The sequence below is a fragment of the Eptesicus fuscus genome, chromosome 9 (genome assembly GCF_027574615.1).
Source record: "Eptesicus fuscus isolate TK198812 chromosome 9, DD_ASM_mEF_20220401, whole genome shotgun sequence".
Classification (NCBI taxonomy): domain Eukaryota; kingdom Metazoa; phylum Chordata; class Mammalia; order Chiroptera; family Vespertilionidae; genus Eptesicus; species Eptesicus fuscus.
In genome coordinates, this window is record NC_072481.1 from 42707651 (window position 1) to 42726639 (window position 18989).

Genomic DNA, 18989 nt, shown 5'->3' on the forward strand with positions numbered 1-18989 from the left:
ATGAGAAGGCTCATGCTGCTCAGAATCATCCTCAGAATCTCGTTCTTCTTCCTGTATATCCCTTTAAGGTCTTATATCCCAGGGCTTATCAGTTCCAAGCTTGATTGGACCTCCATGCAGTGTGTGATGGCGTGGTTGCCAAATGAATTCTAAAACTGCCTTCACGACTGCCAGAGGGTATGGCTGGACCTCAGATTGAATTTGCAGAGGGACCTGGTTTTGTTTCCTGCTGCTGCTTAGGGGCTTGTGTTGCTGATGCCTGGCATCGTGAGCGGCCTTCGGCTCTCGAACGCTTTCTGATTCTGCACACTGCTGTGTAATCGCTCTAGGACTCACTCACACATGGCCTCATGCTGACTGAATCTGTTTGGCAAGAGTGGGACTGGGCTGTGTCAGCTAAACCGTGGCTTCAGGCCAGAGCCCCCTCCCTCTTACAGATCTTTAATCCAGGTTTGTCAGGGTGTATGTCTCAAGGTTGCCTTGGTGGTTGGAGTAAGGATCCCCCAGCTCAGGTTTCATCACCCACACACCTTTCTGAAAGACTTAACACTCAAGCCACAGGAAGGAGTCAAAATCGTTAACCACTCCTCACAGTGCTGACCCCTTGCCCAGGCTGGAAGAGCTAAGCATCTGCATTAGAAGTGCGGCAGACACTTTTTACAGATGAGTGGGGCTGGGTGCCTTCTGCAACTTTGAAATAGAAATAAGCTAACTGACGCATAAGTTGATTAAATGCATAATGGTAGCACTATTAAGAGCATGATTCAACACTAATATGAACGATTATAGTAGCTAGAATTTACCAAGCATGCACCATGTACCAGGAATTGTGCTAGGCACTTTGTAAACATTCTCTCATTCATTCCTCCCATGGTCACTGTTATTGTCCCTTTTTACAGATGCAGGAGACCATGATACTCTAAGAGGTTAAGAAACTTGCTCTTTTTACTTTGTTATAATCAGCTAGCAGACTGCAGATATTTTGTCATGACCTCTCCTATACCTGCATTATAGAACTAAACAGAATCCAAAGATTCTGTGTTTTTATTAAATAACTAGAGGCCCAATGCACGAAAATTCATGCAAGAGTAGGCCTTCCTTCCCCTGGCTGCCTTCCCTCTGGCACCCGGGACCTGGGCTAGCTTCCCTCCTCGGCCAAGGCTTCGTCAGGAAGGACATCCAAAATGACATCCGGTCTAATTAGCATATTACCTTTTTATTATTATAGATCATTTCTTGTTAGAGTTGATAAACTTTTAGATTACTAATGTGTGTAATAAAAAAGGTTAAAACTATTTTCAGGTAAAACAAGACACTTAAATTTCCCCCATGGGTTTGTTTTTAAACCAATGAATAGACAGTATTTTAAAGCAGTTTTAGTTTTATGGTTTTAGGTTAACAGAAAGTACGGAATTTCAATATACCTGCTAAATAGTTTTCCCTATTAACATCTTTTGTTAGTGTGGTACATTTGTTACAAATGATGAGCTGATATTGCCACTTTATATTAACTAAAATCCATAGTTTACATTAGGATTCACTCTTTCTGTTACACATTTATGTGTTTTGACAAATGTATAAAGACATGTCTGTCTTATTATACAGAATAGTTCACTTCCCTAAAAATCACCTGTACTCCATCTGTTTATCTCCCACTCCCCCAGTGATCTTCTAAGTCTTTCTGTAGTTTTGACTTTTACCTGGATGTTTTCGATGGCCTCAGTGTCTTAGAATTTCTTCACTGTGTTGCAGATTTTTTCTTAACACCTTCTTATCTATCCCAGCCCCACCCAGTCCCCCAACCACACCTAACTATGACCAAATATATAATCTGGAAATTTCACACTAATGATGGCCTTGCCTTGAAAGTTTTCCCTTATCCTGGCCTCTTTAGCATTCAATTTTTGAATTTGCTAATATAAATATTTCCCCACCTTTCCAGTTAGTTTCTGTCATTAGTTTTCCTCCTTTTAAATTTAATAGAGGAGGGAGGTGCTATTTCAGTATTTCCGAATGAGGATTCACTGAAATAATGATGTGCTAAGTTTGTTGTTTATAATCCTGTTACTACAGGGGGGCAATGGCAGAGAAAGTCAAGAGAAAGCTGCTGGCTTAGCCTCACACATTCAGAGGTGAGAGTCGGCAACAAGGTTATTGTATTGATTAGATGCATGGAGCTGTTGGAGTCTCCCTTCTAATTCCCTTCTCACCCTTACCTCCTGCCTTTTCTTTTTTTCTTTTCTGTTTTCGCATTATCTAGAGTTCATGAAAGGCAAGAAAGGAGAGTCCTGTTTGTCTTAGCAGCAAAGAAAGTGCTATAGCATAAAAGTAAATGTATGTTTGTTTACCCTCCTTTTCCCTCAGGTGATAGGACCATCTGAAAGTTGTTCTAGTTTTTTATTACTTTCTTCCCTGGGAGAGAGGAGCACTACTCAGACTACTAGACACTGTGCCAGAGAGACAGAGCCGTCCTCTCTGCTTTGGGGGAGTGGCTGACCAGTGCTAACACTGTGGTTCGCAATCACCAACCTTGTTTGAGTGTGGTACTGTGAGGAAAGAGACAGGAACCATCTGTTGAAATGGCTCTTACGTGATGCTGCATTTTCAAACAAAGCCTTCCAGCGGCATTTCAGATGGGTCTCTCTCCCATAAAGTTGCCACAAAGAGCGTCCACTCTACGAGCTGCTAAATGGTGCTCTTCAGTAGCTCTCTGGGTCAGCACCCACGCTTGTTTATTTTGCTCCGTGTTTCCCTCCAGGTGTGTGCCTTGAGGCTGTCAAGTACCCTTCCTGGTATGAACCCAGAAAATCCTCCCGAAAAATCCACTTCTTTTGCCCATTTCCTTCTAAAGTGCTGACTATTTTACTTGAAGCTGGTGGAGCGACTCTGAAACCCTAAATACTTCGCTGGGAAAGAGGAAAACCGCAAATACACACGAGCCATTGTGACTCTGGCCTGGCGGGTTCTAGTTTTCCAGGCAGCGGTTTGTACACCCGAGCCGGCTGCAAGGGTTAAGTAAACTTGGTGGCTGGGGATGACTTCATGGCCCTGGAATTTTGAAAAGCCATGGTTCTCAGTACACTGTGGCCAGCCTTAGAGTCTTTGGGTGTGAAAACCGCTCTCAGTTACCCAGACTGATTTTTGGTTCCTGTTGCACTGCTGCAGAATCTATTAAAATCCAGCAGCTGAATTGTCCTGGCTCTGCCACAAAGCTGGGCTGCTGGGTGGCTCCAGGATTCCCAAGCTGTTTGTCAATGGAGAGTGGGAGTGAATGGAGCCAGGCATATGCCTCAGCCTGGCATGAGGTGGCACCCTAGTGGCTGTTTTCTGCCTTAGAAATGCGTACTGTTTCTATCTATATTCTCACATAGGAATTGCAGTTAAGACCCAAATTGTAGTTCATTTTTAAACTGCTTTTTTTAAGCCTCAAGGTTCTCTGTGTGTCTTTGAGCACCCATAGCCATACCCTCGGGATTTTCTGGCTTATTTAGTATGAACTATTGGCAATATTCTAAATATTTTAACCTGACATAATGGAGCTACTACAGCAGAAATAACTCAGCTACAAGGTACAATAAGAAAACGAAGCTCTTTGATAGGCACAAACCCAAACTTGAATATTAAAAAATGTTTATGCAGAAAAGGTCTCATCAGGAAATTGAGGATATAGGATAGAGATTCCAGGCACTGGGTGTGTCATTTACATAGTTGCAGTGTTTTAGATCTTAAGTGAAATAGACTAGACACTTTTTTTTCTGAACAAGGGGCCTGTTCTCCTCTGTTAAGTAACATGATAGCTATGATCATTGCATGGAAATTAATTTTAAAAGTTGGTTAGATTCTTAAGCAAGCTCTTCTTTCGAAAGAAATCATATGGGCTTGAGCATTAAAGGAAGAAACAAAAAGATTATAATAAAAAATGGACTGCAGCCCTAGCACAAGCAGTGGCTGTGACCTTGCCTTTGTTTGCCATTACACAATCCAATGGCAGTACACTCAAACTATGCTCTCGATCAATATCCTATTAAAGCTGCACAAAAAGTCTCCATAAACTTAGTGGTTAGCTATGTTTATAAATGGAACTCGGCATAATTAGATGGTCAATAGCAGGCTCTACTAGTAATTTTAAAATGAACATCACACACTTTCCATCTGTAGAAGTCAATGGCTCCTCTTCCAGAGTTTTTAAAGAAAATCTGTTAAGTTATAGAACAGAAAGTACTGATCTGCCCTATATATATTTTTTTCACTTTGCCTGTTTAAGCCACCTTATCCTGAATATATTATGACATTTCAAATGTTTCATTTTCTAGTTTTAATCAACCCCTCTGAGAGAGAGAAAATTTTAAATGCTGTTAGGGAGATAAATGCTGGTCTGGCTGGCTTAATTTAGTGAGTTTCCCCTACTATATTCCAATAAATTTTCAAAGTAAATGCTGAAGTTGAATTAGTTCAAAAATATATTTTGTTGTATAATTTCTTTTTTTTTTAATTTTTTGGACATATTTGGGGCAAATATTGGGACAGTAAAGCTGGCAGCAAATGGAAAGGGCTGGTAGAAATTTTTGTCCCACTGCTCTTTCTTCTGAATCCCAGCTCACAGTATGGGCTGCCAAACCTGATGTTTCCTATCCTACTCTCCTCACCTAAGAGAGGAAGAGCCACGTAAAGTGAGAGGTGTCCCACCTAACCTATTCATTGAAATGTGCATATACCTTTGTCCCAGCAGTGGTGTTGTGACACCATGGCAGCTGAGATTAGAACTATGGCAAGAACAAGCTCGTGACATCAGCAGATTTATCAGTCAGTGTCACGCACCAAGTCCAGGCCTTCCTGTTGCACTCATATTCCCACAGCCTTCCCGGTCAGAGCTGGCAGTGAGACTTCTCATGGCAGGATTTAGGGGGCCTGTTGTTCTGTTCTTAGCTAAAGCTGCTGCTAAATTTACCAAACTATGAACATTTTTATTGTAAAAATTTAACTCAGGCAGAAGCAGAAAACATAACACCTTGATGTAAATACTAATTTGTTATCATGATCAGTATTTGTGTCTTCATCTCTTTTTAATCTTTCCTAGGTAACTGGTTGGTTATGCTGCCTATGTATAATATATTATATATATTATATAAAATCTATATACAAGATGGCAGCATGAGATCATAAAACAGTCCAGGATATAGGGTTGGTAATTTAGCCCCACCACTTATTAACTATATGACTTTGGGCAATATGTATCCTTTGTCAGCTATGTTCTCCTCATAGGTAACAATCATTCATTCATTCAACAGATATTTATTAAGTGCTAACTGTGTGCTTGGCCTAAGTCTGAGTGTTAGAAATAGGAACACCTCTCAGGGGTGTTTTGAGGATTAAGCGAGAGAATGTCAAGTACCCAGCATATAGTAGATACTCAGTGGTAAACTGTTACGATTACTATTGAGCAAGGCCTCTGTCCCTGATCTCGCACTGTGTGCTCAGAGCTGATTCTTGAGCTAACCACACTATCAGAAAATCTATTAAAAATGTGTGTGTCTGTATGTATTTTGTATGTGTATAAATTAAGAAGGACCAGTTTTAGAATTTATGTTCCAAAAATCAATTTATTAGAAGAACTATCATAGTGACCCCTTCAGAATTAAAAACTCTGGTAGAATAAGAACATGCCAATACTACATCTAATTCATCTGCTTTAGGAAGCCAGAACATTCTTACTCCTCAAGTTTTCAGCCAAAACTTATGCTTCTGCTTTATTCTGGAATTTTTCTCTTCATGGGTATCTAATGGATAACAAGATGTTAAAATTCTCAATCTAACACATAAATAACTTTTGAAGTGACTAACCACATCGTGGTCTCTTAAATTATGAACATCAAAATTCCCTGTGGTCCAGCCAGTGTGACTCAGTGGTTGAATGTCAACCCATGAACAAAGAGGTCGTGATTCAATTCCAGTTCAGGGCACATGCCAGGATTGTGGGCTCAATCCCCAGTAGGGGGCATGGAGGAGGCAGTCAGTTGATGATTCTCTCGCATCATTGATGTTTCTCTCTCTCTTTCTCCCTTCCTCTCTCTGAAATCAATTAAAAAAAATCCCTATGAGTAACTAGAGTTCATTACTGACAAAGTTGTTTTTAGTTATCCTTTATTTATGCACTCATAAACCTCAATATTTTTTAAGAACAGATATTCATGTCTAGTATAGAATACTAGAGAACTAAAAGACATTTTTTTAGGATTTCTAAAAGCCTGACAGAAATCTTAATCACCCCACAAGAAGACCACAGCTATTACTGAGATTTGGGCTAGACTGTATTATCATAGCTACCTCGACTCCAAAGACTGTGGTAGGTGACTTTGTAGGCATTCCTGGGATTAAGTTGGTAGAGTCCATGCTTCTTAGCAAAGCCACGCATTACGTCAAATGCTGGAACTGAGTTAATCTAGTATATGATTAATGTGAGTACATATTAGGATTTTTCGATAGATGGAAGAGAAAAAAATTGAACAGTTATAGGTGAAATTTTTGAGAATTATTATTGTAGACAGTTGGATGTGTAGGTTGTTGGGGTAGGGCTCTGTTGATGTAGTTTGGTTTCCTGATAGCTAATGGTCAGATAGTCCCAGTGCACTCTTGGTTAAGGGGCTTATGTTTAGAAGCCCTTCCCTGGTTTATAGATCATTGTGGTGAAAAGACCTCTTAGGCCATCAAATCCATCCCCTGTCAGGGAAGACTTAATCCCATGGCCGAGGCTGCATCAGATACTAAGCGGGTACCACATTTGACCTCAACCAAAAGCTAAGATGAGAGGATACTCTAAAATGCAGAAAATCAATTTCAGTCCCAAAGGCAGAAGCCACTAATGCAGGAGATCCGTCAGCATTGCTCACCCCCCGTGGATGGCTCTGCTAGACCCAGCGCCAGGCCCTTTATCCAGGGAAGCACTGGCAGACATTTGTAACTCCAAAGACCTATAAAAGGAGGAGGACGAGACCCAGCTTTGCCAGCTAAGTGGTAGGTGACAATATTCTTCTATTTAAATCTTGTTGAATTCCTCTCCCCAGTAATTGATGACAAAGGAAGAATAGAGAGACCAGAAATGTAGGTTTTTTTACCTTTGTTTCTTTGGGCAGATAGAGTTATCTGGGTTCAAATCCCTGCTCTTCCACTTATTTAGCTGTGTGATCTTGATTGTGTTACTTAACCTCACAGCTAATTTTCTCATTTGTCAATGAGAATAATAAAGATAGATATTTCATAGAGATGCAGCAAGGAAGAAATTCAGGTAAAAACCTCGCGCATTGACTGCACATAATAAGTGCTCAATAAATATTACTTGTTAGCTGTTTTTCATTAGCAAGCTCATATAATTTTAGTTCAATTCAGTAAATATTTGTTGCATGTAAATATATGAAGCATCCTGCACTGGGTGCTGAGGAGAATAGAGAAATAAGTAGGGAATAGTTTTTTCTTTATAGAGTAAAGATCTAAGTTTCTTGAGATCTAAGACTGAGCTTTCTTTAAAGTGCCTGAACACATTTACTTTACAAACTGAACTCACAGTAATTATTTATAAAAAATAAATGATCTTCATGGTTCAGAATTGGAGGAAGATAGTATCAGTGATCTGATCCTATTTTAGCAAAAGGAAAACTTTTTTTAAGAAGCAAAAATTTCACTGTTTACCTCATACACACACATACACATTTTGTAAGTTGTGTCCACAAAACATGGTTGTATAAAAACGGTGATCTCTCTGTGTTAGCAGATACCTTTGATGGGGTTAAACCATTCCACTGGCTTTTGGCACCTAATGCCACATTTTAAAAAAGCATTGCTTGAATCTTACAATAGCAGGGAAGTTCATTTTCACATAGAGGGGAATCCTGGTTTTAGTTCAGTGCCTTTCTTTTATGTTTCCAGTCTGGAAAACCATCCCCCTAGCCTGCATTTGGTCAGATCTTTCAGAAAGCAAGGGTCAAAAAAGGAGATCAGCACATGGTTTACAGGCCAGAAATCTGCTTGGCAAAGGAGTTGCTGAAGACTGTGGCGTACGAGCTGCAGAGAATGTACCTTTATGATTGATTTCCATTGAAGTCAGACTGACTGCAGTGTGGTCATTTTTCTAACCCGTAACTGCTCACACTGCAGCAGTCTGCTATCTGCAGGATGTCTGAATTATAACAGTCTATGTCCGTGTTACCTCTTACACAAATTACTTACACTGGTTTCTTTTTCCATGCAAATTCATCAGTTTTACAGCCCCTCGTAGGCACAGTCAGGAAACTCTGGCCAAAAGCACAAATTGATAAAAATGAGTTAATTTGACTACATTTACTATTTTTTTCTTTCTGAAAGCCCCCCTCTCACAGGCACTATTGAGGAAGTATATTATGGTAAAAGGAAGATAACAAAGGAGTTGAATTTTTTGCCATAAATTACTTTCCAAGATAATTCCTTTTAACGACGATTCCAGATTTGCTTGAGTTTTCATAGCATTGTGCATTTAACAACTGTGCCTTTGATAGTAAGAAGAACAAGTATTTTCCCATGTTCTCTCCTTTTGTGCAGTGACATGGACTTTCTTACAAAGTCTTTGCCACTAGAATGTAAAACAACATGAAATTGTGCTGGGCCCATGGAACTGTGTGCTATTGTTGGACCTTAACCTACCCCCACAAACTTCCACTGTAATAAAGTACAAGTTCCCAAAGCCTCCGTGAGTACATAGATTATGTAATCTGGGGATAAAATAGCCCTCTTTATTTTTTGATAGTTATTTTATAAGTTGGAAATTGAGTGCTAAATCCTGATAGTCTTTTGGGGGAGAGGGGGTACCTATGGGCCATTATTTCTTAGTCTTTAGTTGCCATGAAAATTTGAAAGAAGCGTCAACTATGATTATTAATCTATAAAATGTAAACCTCATAAGGGCAGGATTTTTATATACTTTGCCCACCAATGGATCTCAAGCATCTGGAACAGTGCCTGGCCCATTAAAAGTGCCCCATAAATATCTGTTGCATGTCATTGAATGCAGCCTCACAGAGGATATGTGCCATCAGCAATCAGCTGGCCACACTGGTCATTTAGTCAGTGCTGCCCGCCGATTCCTGTTGAACAAGTTGTAAACTCATTGCACTCTCATCTCCCAGGAAGAGTAGTTTGAAAATTTGGATAGAATTTTTTTTTCCATCATCCTCTCTTTCCAACAATACAAGCCTGAGCAGATTGTCTCTGGTGGATGGCAGAAGTTCAATAACCACAACCTTGTCCAACTACTAATGTGTATAGAAGAGCAGGTCATTAAGAGGGTTGGCTACTAAAGTAACCCCTTTCTTCCAATAGCCCGCATTACTATAATGATTCCTTAATAGCAAGCCATTTATTAAGAAATGACACAAAGACTACATTCTACTCATGACAGGGAAGGGGGAGGGGGATGACTTAGAAATAACATTGGAAGAAACAAAAGTTAACCTTTGGAGAAAAATTCCACAGTGGAACCAAATCCACAAAGTTCAGGTTAGAGTAATTGCAATATTGCTTAAGAAAGTTGAGCAGTCAGTCCTCCTATGTGTATTTATGGATTTCTAAGTTTCATTTTGTATTACTTAAAGTTTGGGGGTATAAGTGGAGAGAGGATAATTATCTACTCTTTTTAATTCAGAGCATATTTATTGATCATCAGCAGTGTATACAGAACTGTAGTGAACTGTTTAGGAACACAAAGGAGGCTATGGGATTAGTCATCTGGTATAACCCTTTGACTTTGTGAACTATGAAAGTTACTTAACCTCTTCCTGCTACAGTTCCTGCCTGTTGTGAGGATTACATGGAATGATGTGTTTAAAGCTCTTAGCCCAGTGTCTGGCCCATAAAGGATACTTAATAAATGTCAGCCTGTTATTAGGATGGTATTGGCCATAGCAGTTGGGTGGTGGTGGAAGTGGTGAGTTTTAATCTTTATCATTATTATTAGAATTATGAAGTTCAAAGAGTTTAATGACTTAAACAAGTCACATAGGTTATTGGCAGGGCTGGGACTCTAGCTAGTCGCTCCCAGGCCCAGGCCAGCACCTTTTTTATGCTCTAGGCCAGTGATCAGCAAACTCATTAGTCAACAGAGCCAAATATCAACAGTACGATTGAAATTTCTTTTGAGAGACAAATTTTTTTAAACTTAAACTTCTTCTAATGCTAGTTCTTCAAAATAGACTCGACCAGGCTGTGGTATTTTGTGGAAGAGCCACACTCAAGGTGCCAAAGAGCCGCATGTGGCTCGCGAGCCGCAGTTTGCCGACCACGGCCCTAGGGCAGTCGTCGCCAACTGGTGGTCTGTGGACCACTGGTGGTCCATGAGGTCCAAAAGGTTGGCGACCACTGCCCTAGGGTGTCTATCTTTATAGCCCTCAAAATGTACTAGGTCTAGTTGGGGAGAAAATGTTATGTGTGAGATCATTAAAGAATGATAAGGCCTATGGTCAAGTACAGATGGAGCAAAATCAGGCTTCACAATATATAGAACAGGCAGGAAGCATTGTGATTGGTCCAGTCCTGCCTTCGCATCCCCATGTTTGACTCGCAGTGGCCCTGTGTAATCTCTGTAACACTCCAGAAGGCAGTTAGTCATGAGCTTCAGAGCTCAGCATGGCATCCTAGGCAGACATTGAACGAGTCATCTCACCCTTGAAAACTTTTAGTTTCCTAATTTGCAGGATTTGTTACCAGTATTAGCTAAGAAGCACATTATATGAGTTATATATATTTCATGGGTATTTTACATTTGTTAAAATAATATGATCATTTGCTTATTGATACCCTTTCATAGTGCACAATTGGAAACAGTCTTTTATACATGTGCACTCTCCTGGAAGAGGTGAAATATCCATTGTAAAAACTCTGTTTCCTTTCTTGACCGCATTGTTTAGGCCTCTATTCCCTCTTGCCAGGACCTAAATCAACCTACCAACTGATTTCTCCACCTCCAGAGTCTCAGTCCTCTTTCTTGTATTCTGTATACTGTTGTCATATTGCCATTCTTCAGATGCAACAATTATCCTTTCTCTACTCACAAACTGTCATGGATCCCACAAATCATTTATATCCTGTCTCCAAACTTACCCACATGCTTTGTCATTTGCCCAGAGACCCTCTCCTATCTCCTTCTCTGCTTCTTTAAATCCTAACCATCCTTGAAGGTTTACTTTAATTGCTAACTCTTTCTGAAATCAACTCTTGTTCTGATCCCACAAGCCAGTGTGATCCATTACTCCTTTGAACTTTCCTAACACAGACCTTTTGTTTCCCCTTTGAGATGGAACCCATTCAACATTGCATTAGATATTCAGGTATTATTTTCATTCTACTAGGTTGTAAACCCTGCAGGGACAAAGACATTATACGCCTTTTTATCATCTTAAGTTTAAGGTCAATATTGTATGTGAAAATCAAGGTGGTGGGGAGGAAGAGCAGAGTTTTCAGGGTCAGACATGCTTGAATCTTACTGCTGGTTCTCCTTCATTCCTCGTTACAGGGCTTAGTTCTTCTCAACCAACATACATACTTTCCAGAAAAGGTTATTTTGAGTATTAAGTTAGATGTAATAAAGTACTTATCAAAACACGGCCCTACCAGTACTCAGAAAAGCCTGCTGAAAGCCCACAGTCTCTTCCTGTCCGGTTCACAGACCCTGAGAATACCTACCCCTTTTGCAGGGATATGTGGTCAGTGGCCCCCTGTCCTTAGATATGAGGCTTTCTCTCTTTGGCTGTCCCAGGACCACTGGATCAAAATCCATCCCGATAAACTGCCCTTCCATGTGATACGTATACACAGATGGACCAGGGGGTGTTCCACACAAGCCTGCTTTGAAGAAGGCAGAGTTTGGGTGTGTGTGTTATTAGGATTATTTAACCCAGGTTGTGAAACCCATTCTCATTTCAGAAATTTAGTGAGGTTTTAAAATTCAAGACACACATAATCAGTTTGCCAAGCCCTGAAGTGACTCACCAGAAGTCCAACAGACACGATGGGAAGTGTCCCAATGCTGCCAGGCCACCTGCTGCTCTTGGCTAGATGACAGCTACAGTGTACTGAGTGGTTCACAGGAAGTAAACATACGGGCAAGTTAGGGAACATTTCTGTGGGCTTAATTATTTTTTAAGCTTTCTGAGAGGTAGAGCACTATATTTACATGCGTATTTTTCTTCCTTCACCTGTTCTGTCTCCCTTGACATTTTAAAAAAATAATCAAAGTAAAAGACACTTCTCCAGGGAAGAACATGATAGATAAAGTGTTAGTTACAAGTGCAGCTGGATGTTCATGGTGAGGGAGAGGGCCTCAGACTCTGCCTCTCAGTGCCCTCAAGCCTGTTCCACCCTCACCTTGCTGTGTTTTCTTCCAAGAGGGGGAGCATGGGCTCCTGAGGTTCCCTCCGCGCTGAGGAGGGAAGCAGCTGCTCCATCCAGCTAAGGCCTCAACCCCATTCTGAAACTTGTGAAGGAAATTTAAGTTCAGACCTTGACACTGATCATCCTCTCCCATCTTCTTCAGTTAATGAGAAATGTGAATCTCGGAGCTCCACGAAGGCACAGCCATTAAGTACCTATTATATACCAAGCTGCTAGTATGTAATGAGATGATGGGTGATCCAGACCCATGAAGGAATAATCAGCCCCCATAAAATATAAAATATTATGAAATAAAAGGGGGAAACATGCAGACAAATTTAATATAAAAAGCAAATTAGGGAGTGACTAGCAGAATTATTAATCAGAACTCTGTTTACACGTACAGTCAAGCCTAACGATTTGTTTTTTAACTAAAGGCTCTTCCTCCATGAGAGCCTGTCATTGAAAGATGTGTTTGAATTTCAGAAAGCATATGTGGGTTTCAGAGCTTTCCATCTCTTAGCAGTGACTGTTTTTATATAATGACAGTTATTATTAAGGTTTATCCATTGCTATTAATCAAACAACTAAGTGTTTCTTCTTAGGAATTGCTGTATCCCCTCACAGCCTTCCCTGATTCTATCATTTTATGAATGACCACAATTTCCCCGAGCAATAGTCCTGGGACTCATCTCATACTCCCCCTTTTCCATCATTACCAAACTTTAGAAGTCAACACATTTTGATTCTAACTTCTAAATAACTTACACCAGACTCGTCCATCCCATCCCTTGAATTTATCTTATCTTATTTCAATGACTCCACTGGCCTCTGTGGTTTTACTGATTATAATTCTTCAATTGCCACCCTACTCCCCACTATATCTGTGCTCATGACATGGTGATGTTTCTAGATTACAAATGCAAATTTGATGGTAACCTTCTCCTACTTTATTGGTTCTCCTTTGACGAAGAGTCAGTTCCATTTTACCAGTACTTACTGACTGCTTCCTGGTGTCAGGGTTTATATTAGATGACAATATAACCCCAATAGTCCCAATTATATTCAAGTGTGATAAATGTACATATTGGTTTTGCTTTTCATAATCTTTCAAAAGAAGAGATTATTTGCACTAATATAGTTGCACCACTAATTTGACACAGAGTTGTGTTACAAAGATTGATATATGTTCTTTATTTATTTAAAAATGTATTATGCTACTACTGAAAACAAGGTATCTAGAGGATCTAGGACAAAAAAAATTACAGGGAATCACATCTCATACAAGAATCTACTCTGAAAATCAAATACAGTAAAAATTATCCTTAACAATCCCTTAAATCAAAGGTCGGAAAATTCTTCTACATAAATAGTTTCTGCTTTGTGAACCATATGTTTCCTGTTATAGCTGCTGGTCTCTGCTCTCATGGAGGGAAGCAGAGACAATACCTGAATGAATGTGTGTGTGTGTGTGTGTGTGTGTGTGTGTGTGTGTGTTCCAATAAAACTTTATCTACAAAAACTGTGGTGCAGGGACCATAGTTTGAAGGCCCTGCCTAGTGAGAGGAATATTAAAGTCAGGGTGTTTGCAGGATGCTGAGATGACTCAGAGTTAGGGAGAAATCTCACATTTCTCATCACAAGAAATTAGAAAGATTAATTTGCAGTTCATACCTAATTCCAAAATACAGATGAGCGAAAGCTGTAGGAATCAGACAAAATAGAAAAGCCCAGGGAATGTTTTGGCTGGTCATTGAAGAAAAGTTTCAGCCAAAAACATGGAGGTATTTTTGTTAAAAGAATCCAGAAACATTACAACCCTACTGATGATTTACCATTTAAAAAAGAGGAAAGGTACATTAGGAAAAAAAAATATGTCTTCTGGTGGAGACTATTTTTATTGTCAACATTCTTTTGAGGTCAGAGTTTATTACTGATTTTTTTGGATAAGTTTACCCTATAAATTCAAAAATAAAATGTGTTAAATGCAATACTGAAATATACTCTCACTGATCTTTTATCCACAGAATTTAACTTACGTGAGTTTTCTTTTTCTTGTTTGTTTTATTCTAGCACCAATAGCTGCAGGAACTGGCCCCAATTTTTCTCTCTCAGATTTGGAAAGTTCTTCATACTACAGCATGAGTCCGGGAGCCATGAGGAGGTCTTTACCCAGCACATCCTCTACCAGGTAAGGTGGTTGATGGCTCTTAAAAAGGTCATGCTTCATAGTTACATGCCTTGATTTTAATTCTAGGCCTGCTAGGTGCTTAGCAGTGTGCCTAAAGCGGTAGAAGGTATTAGAAGGTGGGTTCCGCCCCAACAGACTTTGAGACTCATTAGGAAGGGAAAGCAAATGCACATGCAGCAGAAACAGATAAACAGATATATAGATAAATCATGTGCACACGCGTGCACGCGCGCGCGCGCGCACACACACACACACACACACACACACACCAGACAGTAAAAAACAGTGAGCTAAATTATGTAACAAAGGATAAAAATAGATAAAGAAGGTTTTATCCAAAAAGAGTGACTCATGCTCAGCGATAATGTTGGTTAGGGTTGGTGCGAAGAAAGGGAAAGGAATGCTGTTCTGTGTGGGGTGAAAACACTAGCAAAAGCATGGAGGAAGGATGGATGATGAATGTAGCATGTTCTCAGGAAATTAAGGACGAGGCTTGACTAGGGAAACGGATGTGTGTTTCGGCATGTTTAGCACAAATTTGACCCTGGTGAAACCAGTCCCAGTCCCCATGCCCACAGCACACACAGAAGAGCTCAGTCCCAGCTCTTCTCCTGCTGAGCCCCCAAAGGGCTCAAAATCCGCTCTGTTGGAGCTGCCCTAAGAGATAAACCTCTTTGATAGCCTGGTGGGAGGTTATGAAAGTGAATGGGTCCTGTAGCGGGGTGAGGCTGGATCACGAACCCCAGTGCACCTGGAGACCTCAAAAGAGTAAAGATGGAGGTGCACCACCAGATAACGATTACAGGGTGCTTGATCCCCTTGAGGTCACAAAGCCAAAATAAAAATGAAGCGTTTTTGCAAGATCCTGTTGTCTCTAGATAACCTGGACCAGAGGGAGAGGGATTAGGCATTAAACCCACAGTATTCTTTTACAAATTGGCTTTAGCATTGGACTGTGACAACAAAGAAAAGAATGGCACAGAACGATCCTTAATGTTTGTCTACTTTGCAGAAAAACATTGGACAAAGGCATATTCTTCCACAAGCGAGTACCATTTTTATTGTTTGAAACAATGTCCCAATTTAGACATTTTCTTTGGTAGAGACTCATGCTTACCTTGACTTTATATTTTAATCATCATTACTTACAAAAAATCAGCTTAGTCATTACGAATACCTTGAAAGTAGTTAAAGAAACAGTTATTCTCTATATATAACCGCCAAATCCTGCCATCATCTTTCATGTTGCCTGAAGGTTCCTACAGTTCACTGCGGTATCAGCTCCTCAGGCGAAAAAAAGTCTCAGATCCAAAGTCCATTTATAATAAAAGAATGAGATTGTGAACACATTCAGGTGCTAATGCATTTTGAGGATTTTGAATGTTTGCTGATGGAAGAAACATTGTGTGTAACTGCACTCAGTCAACATGAAAAAGCTTTGCAAACACTTGTGGGCAGCGATTAATTTAAAAGTTGACGGGCTGTTTGTTTTTCATATGTGTTCTGTGCATGTACCATGGATGTGCCAAACAGTGCTCCTCACCCCATCCCTTTGACTTCCCCAGCTGTTTTGTTGCCTTTTGTTGTGACTCGCTGAGGGGAAACCTGGTCATTAATGTCATTCTCATAGTCTGCAAATAACTAACCCTGATAAGGAGCTAATTATAAACAGCATCAGTAGTTAATAACTCAGTAATATGTTTGTTTTACTCTCATTAGACTCTCCTCAGATGATTTTTTTAAAACATTATTTTTTAAACATATACACTCAGCAGAATTATCTTCGTACAGGTTAGAAAATGTACCCAAAAGAATACCCCAGATCTACATATAGAAAAGTTCACCAATCAATCATCTGTTTATGATGTGCAAATTTCCATTGGTCACCTGCTCTGTGAGCAGCAGTGTATTAGGTGCTTTACATACCTGATACAATTAATCTTCGTAATAATTTTATAATATAGACAGTGTGGCCATTTAACAGTGGATGAACCCAAAGTTCAGAGAAGTTAAGTAACTTGCCAAGGTCACAGACCTAGTAAATGGCAGAGTCTACTTTCAAATGCAGGTCTGTTGAATTTAACATGCTATTTTACACTGAAACCTCTTAAGAATGGGATTGACGCTTTCAGTTAGAAATAGTAGAGCATGAGCCCCCCCCAAAAGGAATATGTAGCAGCTCTACTTTTTCTGGACCCTTAGCCTTTGCTATCTTGAATTATTATTACCATCTTTGAGGTATGTACAGGTCCTGTCTGCCCACCTGGACTGTATATCCCTTAGAGGACAGTAACTAACTCTTTAATTCAGCAACAGACATTATTAAGTACCAGGGATATTGTCCTTGTCACTGTAGATATAAAGTCAAGTAATAGGAGCTTTGCAATCTAGTGGTTAGAGACTGACAAGTAAATGGAAATTTTTAGTTCGGGGTACTACGAGGCATTTGCAGTTTTGTGAGTCCAAGATAAGGCTTCTTGGCTTTGCACAGAATAGGGATTAAGCAAATATTTGGAATAAAGGTAATAGTCTTACCTTAATTTCTAGGTAGAATTGCTAAGAACACAAGAACAAATTTCACACACAAGTAGAGATGGTCCATCACTCCTTAGAAGAGAAGACAAGATCTTATTGCTACCTTCCTGTTTCCTTAAATGTTTCTGGGAGAAGAAATCAGTGTGCTAGAAAGTCAGGAGCAAGAAACAAAAATTAATGACTGATTTAAAAAGATAAAGGAGATTGATATGCATTAATTGTTGTTTCTGTACCTCTTCCTAGTAAAATCTCCAAAATCATAGAAGAGGTAGTATTAAGAATATACTTTTTTACCCCCAAAAACCTTGTCAAGATAAACCAACTGTCAAGTTTATGAAGTTGATAAGCTTGGTCGGGAGGCCCTCCACCTGTCTATCCTGTACCTTCATCCTCTCAATATTTATCCTGTGTCCCTGAAAGTCCTTGATTCTAAACTAAGGTGTCAGCTAATAACTACAGACTCTTCACCTTTAGGATTTAATAACTGCATAGTGTATTTGCATTTTATTAATGGATAACAAGGAAACCAAATCTTGGCAAACTCAGAAAAATATTAATAATGGGGAAATGATGGGCAATGGTCTTTTGAGCTAGATCTCATTGAATTATGATACCTGGGCGAATCCTTGTCACAAGTACTCATGGCTATTTCTAAGTCACTAGCCCAAATCAGCAGTTTCTGTACATATGCTATTTACCAGACACTGTGGCAGGCACTAGAGATTAAAAGATATCTTAGATATGTATATCTACACACACACACACACAGACACACACACACACACACACACACACACACACACACACACACACACACGTATATATATACACTAATAAAAGGGTAATTTGCTAATTAGATCGGGAGACCTTCTGGACGTCTTTCTGGACAAAGCCATGGTGGTGGGGCCGAGGCAGAGGCGGTTAGGGGCGATCAGACCGCCAGGGGTGGGCAGTTGGAGGCAATCAGGCTGGCAGGAGAGGGCAGTTGGGGGTGAGTAGGCTGGCAGGGGGGGCAGTTGGGGGCGAGCAGGCTGGCAGGGGGGCAGTTGGGGCCATCAGGCTGGCAGGGGAGGGCAGTTGGGAGTGAGCAGGCCGGCAGGGGTGGCAGTTGGGGGCAAGCAGGCCAGCAGGGGATGTAGTTGGGGACGATCAGGACAGCTGTTGGGGGGAGTTAGGGGCGATCAGGCTGGCAGGGGATGTAGTTGGGGATGATCAGGACGGCCAGGGGGGCTTTTGGGGGCGATCAGGCAGGCAGGCAGGTGAGTGGTTAGGAGCCAGCAATCCCGGATTGTGAGAGGGATATCCCAGATTGGAGAGGGTACAGGCCGGGCTAAATGACACCCCCCCATGCACGAATTTCATGCACTAGGCCACAGTTCAGAGAGAGAGAGAGAGAAAGAGAGAGAGAGAGAGAGAATTCCTTTCACCACAGACCTCACAGTCCCATCAGAATATACAGATCTTGTCTTTGTTTATTTGCCAGGGAACATAAGGGAAATATTTATTTCTTTCCAATTTTTACTCTTCCAACTTCTAAAATTATTTCAAATAGCTTCAATTTTAAAACACAACAGCTAATTTTAAATATGGAAAGAGAGGCTAGAAACCAAATGGAAAGATAGGAGAGATTGTTATATTAGGAACCTGAACTAAGAGTTATTCTCTAAATTTACCCCCCTGAGTTTCCTGGTTGCCAAGGCAAGAAAGGGAAAAAATAGTCTATACAATCTTTATTTTCTAATAAAGGGGAACAATGGAAATTCATTCAAAGAAACCATATTTTTTTCTGGCTTTATGTATTAGGAATTTTTTATGTATATCCTTTTATAAAGGATTTCTTATAAGATGCAGTTTTACATAAAATATAGGAAAG

The 18989-nt window shown here is 40.2% G+C and overlaps 1 protein-coding gene across 5 annotated transcripts in view; it reads left to right on the forward strand.

Annotated features, from left to right (window-relative positions):
* NFIA (nuclear factor I A) overlaps nt 1–18989 on the forward strand; it is a 365771-nt gene that overhangs the window by 244994 nt on the left and 101788 nt on the right. For all 5 annotated transcript variants that reach the window (XM_028142302.2, XM_008139378.3, XM_028142299.2 and 2 more), the window contains one exon: nt 14464–14581. In XM_028142302.2, coding sequence (XP_027998103.1) covers nt 14464–14581 — 118 coding nt within the window. The remainder of the gene's footprint in view (nt 1–14463; nt 14582–18989) is intronic.